The 8,421-nt window shown below is 33.8% G+C and overlaps 1 protein-coding gene across 1 annotated transcript; it reads left to right on the top strand.

Annotated features, from left to right (window-relative positions):
- The first annotated feature begins 704 nt into the window (after window positions 1–704).
- LOC107622545 (uncharacterized) lies at window positions 705–1,388 on the top strand. The gene is made up of 3 exons (XM_021113457.2): window positions 705–818; window positions 930–1,103; window positions 1,236–1,388. Exons 1-3 carry the CDS (start codon window positions 705–707, stop codon window positions 1,386–1,388), a joined length of 441 nt encoding a protein of 146 aa, XP_020969116.1.
- Window positions 1,389–8,421: the final 7,033 nt, after the last annotated feature.

Below are 8,421 nucleotides of genomic sequence, written 5' to 3'. Positions count from 1 at the left end.
CTTTTCACTCGTGAATGTTGAATGCGTGTTCCCGCGTAAACGTTTTCATGTATGTATATAATTTAATAAAACATTTCCTCTTCTTGGCATCCACATTCGATATTGGTTGCTAACAGAACATTGGTTGAACATGTATTTTTTCAAAGTACAAGGTTTGAAGGGCAGTTCGAGAGTACAACTCGGGTCTGTGATCTCTATGCCTCTTCCAAACCAGCTCTGAGGCATCTGAAGATGCTGCAGGTCTCAAGTGAAAACTTGCTAGCTACCTTCCATGATGATGCGACCATGCGATCTCCTCCCAAGACCTAATCAAACTCGATGCCGCAGAGACGATCTTTGTTTTGTCGTGCTGGAAGGGGGGGTCGGGGACGCATTCTGGCGCCGAACCTGGAAAACCCAGTTTACCACATAGCTAAGGCAAGTAACATAACAGAAACCCTATGATTAACCCTTTGAACAATTGAATTTTACTGTAGGTGTCCCATTCTTTATTATAAAGCTACACTGTGTTGTTTTTATAATTAACAATTCAGCTATTTTCAACACAGAACTTCCCCATGTGGTTTTGACTAGGGACGAGTGCCACCTTAGGACTTATATTTTTGCCAAAAATGATGAAATGAGGTAACAATCTATAAAATTAGAACACATGCAATAATTGTTTTGGGTTTGATCACATATCTACGGGATTCTAATAAATCCCTATGCATGTTTGTTGTGTTTGTAAAGAAACTGAGAACTTATTTAAGCATTATGAGCTCACTCTGCCTCGTGGAAAGTTCTTATCCCTCAGGCCCGATTTCATGCTCCACTTTGATGTAATAACCTTGGAACTTGACTTAACATTCTTTCCTAATAACAACAGCTAATGATTTATGAATGTAACTGTGTAAATCTAAAAAACTTGGAATTTTTTTTACCCAATATAGGTCGTGAACACTGTTGCGATGCTTTCCTCACTTCAAGCCAAAGCGAACCCTGTGCTGCGATGCTGGTTCTTTCTGTCAACCTTTGCCACTGAGATCTTGTTCCAAACTCCAATGGAACATATAATAGAGAGTTATGTGAGACGCTGGATGACACCAACTCAAGAACTTGAGCATGTAAGGAATATTCATCTTGATGTTTGGGCATGATTGCTCCAAGTGTAACATGAACTAGTAACTGATCTGGCATTCACACACACAATATGGATCTATTTAACTGCTATTTTATTTTGCTGCTCGTTTGAACAGGTATTTGTACCCATTTGCAAACCACCTGATACTTGGTACATGCTCTTATTGGATGTAAAAAGAGCTTCTGTTTATGCTCTTGATGTTTGCACAACCATAGAGTCCGAACCTAGGCGCGAGCGCAACATACGCCTTATAGTACGTAACTCATAAGGCATTTTGTTGACGAAAAATTTAATAACCATGCAACTATTTTTTTTTGTAAGTAAAATGCTTTCTATGGTGATGGGAACTGCAGATGGCTAGCCTCGGGAACATTTTCAAACTTGAGCCGAATATGATTAATTTTCAACATGTCTCACCAGATCCAAACACCTGGAGACGTATTAATACCCCATGAGCATTCCCAGCAAGCTATGCGTGTAATTCATTCTATGTTGTCTCCCAATTTTTCCTGGCTTTTTTATCTAAATACGCATGGAAAAATGATTTATTCCCTAAATGCGCATGGTTTGAAATTGTGCTCAAAATACGCAGACCCATTTCATTCTTGACGACCACGAAATGGATTCTTACTCTATTTCACAAGAAGCGCCCACATAATGGGCCTGCTGTGTGTCAGAGACCAACTCAAGTCCGCCTTCCACGAAATGGAACATATCACAGGGGCATTCACGAAATATAGGCGTGAGATATTAGAACTGAATACGAATTAAAACAAACAGATGATATACATAAAACTTGGAGGAACAATGGAATATATATATATATTAATTTTGATGCATGAGAATGTAAAATTTTTTCCACGAATATCCAATTAAATTTATATGTTTAGATAATATTTTAAATAATAAATTTTAATACGGTTATTTATCTATATAAAATTCTTTTACATTAATAAACAATAATAATAACAAAATCTTATTCTATTAAATAGAGTTGATTATATATATTAAATGATACTATTAAATTTTATCATGTATTATATCTAGGCAAAAACAAAATTCATATAATATATTATTATATTTATTTTCCTTTTTTTACTTCCAAAAATAATTGCGTGTAGAATCCGATGACACTTGTCAATTTGAATTTTTCTTATCTTCTCTTAATATAATTTGTAACAATTGGGTGGTAAGCATAAGAGATATACTGATCAAATATATTAAAAATATTTATCAAAATTACGAAAAGAACATAATCCGCTATAGATAGCAGCAGATTGTTAGGGTGCAACACAAAAATTGCTATAGATAGCAGCGGTTTCTGTTGATTAGGGGTGAGCACGGGTCGGTTCGGTTCGAATTTATGGTAAAATTAGAATCGAACCGATCAAAATATAATTGGTTCGGTTTGGTTCAGATTTACAATTTTTTGTATATGAAAGAGAGTACTATCAATTTTATAATTTCAAACAAAAAGAAAATATTCTATAATTTTTCTAGCACTGTCAGTACTCTTTAATTTAGTATTATTTTGAACTATAAATTTTCATTATTTATGGCTATATTGTTACTTATGATTAATTTTTTATTTATTTTGTCTTTTTTTATAGAGTACATCAAAGAAATAAAAAAAATCATACGGATAAGAAATAATAAAAATTTTATAAAACCAACAACATATATCATATGAAAAAAATACAATAAAAAGCAAATAAAATTCATATGAATAAAATCAAATAAAAAAATTTCATACACAACATAAATACAATGTAGTAAAAGATGAAAAAAAGAATTTATATTAACAAAAAATAATAAAAATATCATAAAAATTAATAAAATACTTGAAAAATTAGAGCACTATAAAAAATAAAAAAAAAGTCAACATTTGTCATATAAAAAAATGCATTTGCATCTTCATATTTCAAAAGTTGTATTTGCATAAAATTAGAATCCAAACATTTTATTTACGTAAATTTTCCTATTATTTTATAGTAACAAACACTGAAAATTAAGATGACTATAATTACAGAAATTTTGATATTACTTAAAAAATATAACAAAAATTAAGATGACTTTTTATTACTGCTTTAACTGATGAATGGCTAAAATACTAGCAAATAATTTTTTTCTCTTCTATATATTGAAGTGCCTTCTAAAAATAATTAAACTCGCTTATTATAGAAACATAGTATATAAGAGCATTTCGTTGTTGGCTCAGCTGATGTCCACCAATTCGTTGGTGCCAGGGACGGCTTGGCCATTTCGTGGATGCACCCTGTGATATGTTTCATTTCGTGGAAGGCGGGCTTGAGTTGCTCTCTGACATGCAGCAGGTCCATTTCATGGACACTTCTTGTGAAATGGAGTTATAATCCATTTCGTGGTCGAACAGGGATGAAATGGGTGTGCGTATTTTGAGCACAATTTCAAACCATGCGCATTTAAGGAATAAATCATTTTTTTTCCTTCCCTTAATTAGATTTTACACAATTTTTAGACTTGATACAATCCAAACCATACCACATAATCCAAACGATTGGGAACCGATTTTGAAATATTATGACGGCCTGTACGCCTGTACTGATGCGTGAGTATCTTATACCCTTTTTTCTAGCATGTTTTAGTTGTTTTTAGTTAGATTTTATTAAGTTTTATTATATTTTAGTACAAAAATCCTCTTTGGATGCTACTTTGAGTTTTTGTAGTATTTTTATGATTTCAGGTAAATGTCAGGAGAATTTGGCAAAGTTTTGTGCAACAACGAAGAAAGAATATTAGATGTTGTCAACCCTGACCTTCTTGCATTCCAATGAGCATAACTTGAGCTACAGAGGTCCAATTGATGCGATCTGAATGGCATTAGAAAGCCAACTGTTAGCGCTTTCCAACGATATACAATAGTCTATACTTTTCTTCTGGAATCATTGCTGCTCGGTGTTTAGCGCCCAAGAGGGACCAAAAACTTCCCCCTCCCGACGCTGAATGCCCATTTTGGCGCTGAACGCCACACTACAACAAATAAGGCTTTTCGCAACGGTCAAAAACCGTTGCCGTGTATTGAAAAACCGTTTCCTAAACTTTAGGTAACGCTTTGGCAACGGTTTTTGACCTGTGGTATATGCGGCCGTTGCCAATGCTCAAAGGCAACGGTTTTTTACCTAAGGCAATGGTAACCAAAAAACCGTTGCCAAAGTTACTGGTATAGGCAACGGTTTTGAAAACAAATTTTAAACAACGGTTTCAAACCGTTACTCGAGAAACAACGGTTTTAAACCGTTCTTTTTCATGATACAATGGTTTAGAACTGTACCTGGATAGACAACGGTTTTAAACTGTAGTAGTTTTGTTATCCACAACAGCAACGGTTTTAAAGCATTACCGTTGGTATCGTTTTTTGGTAACGGTTTTTGTACTGTTGCCAATTTATAGTTGTCTAAGACAACAGTTTAAAAGCATTATCATTGGTTTTTTTGGCAACGGTTTTAAAACCATTGCCATTTTATAGTCATCTAAGACAACGGTTTTAAAGCGTTACCGTTGGTGTCATTTTTTGGCAACGGTTTTAACACTCTTGTCCTTTGTAACTTTTGACAACGATTTTTCGTAATATAATTCTTTATTTACAATAGTAGTTTTCTCGTGAATGAAATTAATTTCATTTTTTTAATTATTTAGAGTCAATAAATAATCTAAACTATTTGAATAAAGTCACTAAAGAAAAATAATTGTTCATTTTTCATCAAATTTGACTTATAAAAATTATTGTAAGATCCACAATCACATTCAGAATACCACAATACTATCATGACAACCTCAAACTATATCATCTAATGTTGCAAAAAATATAACAAAGAAGAGTTGAAATAGCTAAGTAGCAAATAGATTTATCATCATGTCTGATCCACAAGTTCATGACTTTTACTCTGTAACACTTGCTCTTAAAAATTTGACCTTAATCAAGTTCGATTTCCCCTTCAACATAGTTTTCTAGTAAAAAAAGAAAAAAATCAAATATAAAACTACACATCTTTAATACTAATAATGTCTATGATAAACCACTATTTTATGGTTTATATTATGTTTAATTATGTGGTTTTATCATGATCCTTACCCACTTATTCATTAAATTAGCATGCATATTAGATTTCTTTCCGGAATTTATTACATGTTTGAAAACTGCTTCCTAGAGACTTTAATTATTTAATTTTAATTCTCCTTTATTCCATTCGATGCCGTGATCTGTGTGTTAAGTGTTTCAGATTTTATAGGGCATGAATGAGTTAGAGATTGGGAAGGAAGCTAGCAAAAATGGAAGAAACACAAGAATTTGAGGAGATAACCAGCGAGAAGTGACGCGGTCGCATGGCTCACGCGACCGCGCGAAGGAGAGCAAATCGCAGCGACGCGGCCGCATGGCTCACGCGGCCGCGCGGATTGGAAAGCCCAAGCGACGCGGTAGCGTGGACGACGTGAACGCGTGGCGAGGAAAAGCGCAAGTGACGCGTCCGCATGGATGACGCGATCGCGTAACATGTGCAATCTGTATAATCTGCAGAATTCGCTGGGGGCAATTTTGGACCCTATTTCGACCCAGTTCTCGGCCCGGAACAGCAGACTAGAGTCAGAGAATATGCAGAAACAAACAACACATTCATGGAGAGACAGTTTTAGATCTAGTTTTACTCTCTTAGGTTTTTCTCTCTAGGTTTTAGAATTTTTAATTTTCAATTGATCTTAGCATTGGAACATTGAGAAGAGTTATTTCATCATCAAGACTTCGTCATTCTAGTTCGTTTTCTTAACATGGTTTCATTCTTCCATGTTCTTTGTTTTGTTCAATTTTGTTATTTGAATACTTTTATGATTAATTAATGCAAGGATTATTTCTTTTTAATTCAATTTCAATTCCAATAATCATGTCTTCTTTTAATTCCCTTTCATGTGCTATGGATTTATTATTTACAATGCGTGAGTAGTTTCTTTACTTGATGGGGAGTTGATTAAAAGGAACTCTTGAGTTGGAAGGATTGAAGGGAAAATTTGTAATTGGGTTAAATGTTGGATTGCTATCCTGTCACCAACGCCAATCCCTTTGAACTAAGTGGGTTGCAACTTGTGAACAGATCTGGCATTCTAACTTGTTTGACTTCCCTTACCTAGTAAAGGATAACCAAACAGAACAACCATTAATTATAAATTAATCTTACAATCACTCCATCAATAGTAGAAATTCCAACCAATCAACTCCCAGTCAAGGCTTTTACTCATATTAATTAAATTTCCTCAATTTAAATTCCAATTTACTTAACTCAACTTCTTTGAACATTTGATTAATAAGATAGCACACTTTTCTGCAACTCGTTAGGAGACGACCTGGGACTTAAAACTCCCAGTAATTTTTAATTCAAACTCTCTGTGACATACTTCTAAATTGATAGGCAGATTTTCGGTGAGTTAAGAACTATACTTGCAACGTAACCATTTTAATAATTTTTAATTCACCAGCTTCTGCGTCTCATCAGTCTACTAAAAATCATCCCATATGAACTCACTAAAACCAAATCAGCACTAATAAAATAGCTCAGAATAAGGCCATCATCATCATTGCTCAATCAAAACAAGGCATGAAATCAGCCATTAACAAGGATAAAGCAGCACTAAACAGCAAAATCATCCCATATGAACTCTCTAAAATCAAATCACCACTAATAAAACAGCTCAGAATAAGGCCATCAGCATCATTGCTCAATCAAAACAAGGCATGAAATCAGCCATTAACAAGGATAAAGCAGCACTAAACAGCAAAATCAACACATATGAACTCACTAAAATCAAATCAGCACTAATAAAATAGCTCAGAATAAGGCCATCAGCATCATTGCTCAATCAAAATAAGGCATGAAATCAGCCATTAACAAGGATAAAGCAGCACTAAACAGCAACATCAACCCATATAAACTCACTAAAATCAAATCAGCACTAATAAAACAGCTCAGAATAAGGCCATCAGCATCATTGCTCAATCAAAACAAGGCATGAAATCAACCATTAACAAGGATAAAGCAGCACTAAACAGCAAAATCAACCCATATGAACTCACTAAAACCAAATCAGCACTAATAAAATAGCTCAGAATAAGACCATCATCATCATTGCTCAATTAAAACAAGGCATGAAATCAGCCATTAACAAGGATAAAGCAGCACTAAACAGTAAAATCAACCCATATGAACTCTCTAAAATCAAATCAGCACTAATAAAACAGCTCAAAATAAGGCCATCAGCATCATTGCTCAATCAAAACAAGGCATGAAATCAGCCATTAACAAGGATAAAGCAGCACTAAATAGCAAAATCAACCCATATGAACTCACTAAAACCAAATCAGCACTAATAAAATAGCTCAGAATAAGGCCATCATCATCATTGCTCAATCAAAACAAGGCATGAAATCAGCCATTAACAAGGATAAAACAGCACTAAACAGCAAAAATAACCCATATGAACTCACTAAAACCAAATCAGCACTAATAAAATAACTCAGAATAAGGCCATCATCATCATTGCTCAATCAAAACAAGGCATGAAATCAGCCATTAACAAGGATAAAGCAGCGCTAAACAGCAAAATCAACCCATATGAACTCACTAAAATCAAATCAGCACTAATAAAACAGCTCAGAATAAGGCCATCATCATCATTGCTCAATCAAAACAAGGCATGAAATCAGCCATTAACAAGGATAAAGCAGAATTATACAATTTGAAACAGTAATGCAACAACCATCATTTGTCAATTAAAACAGCTCAGAAAACCATTCATAAAAGGCATCAGCAGCAACCAAAAAGTTCAACCTAAATCCACTACAATTCAGATAAAACTTCCTAACCACCTATAATCCACTAAGCATGCATAACTAATTTGTATCTAACAAATTATGCAAAGAAGCTTCAGCAATCAATTAATCACTAAATATTCTTAAACATTAAATTTTCAAACAAATTTAAAAAGATAATATATCAAATGATTCACCTGTAGTGTAGCTCAATGTCTAGGGTAGTCGCAGCTACAGAGAGACCCGCTATTTGATTCCCTTTTTCTGGTTTTAAATAGACAAACTACAACAGCAACAAAGAATAAAAATATAAGTAATTCATAACCAGATTTTTCAACAAAAAAATTAACTTTTAAAACCCGTTTTTAGAAATCTTATTTTCAAAAGTGATATATAACTAAAAAATCAAACAGTACCCAACTAGCCAAAATTGGGTTAATAAATTAGAACAAAAAACCATAGCTAA

The sequence above is a fragment of the Arachis ipaensis genome, chromosome B10, assembly GCF_059453495.1.
Source record: "Arachis ipaensis isolate K30076 ecotype BB chromosome B10, ASM5945349v1, whole genome shotgun sequence".
NCBI lineage: Eukaryota > Viridiplantae > Streptophyta > Magnoliopsida > Fabales > Fabaceae > Arachis > Arachis ipaensis.
This window is presented reverse-complemented; position numbering and strand designations above follow the sequence as displayed.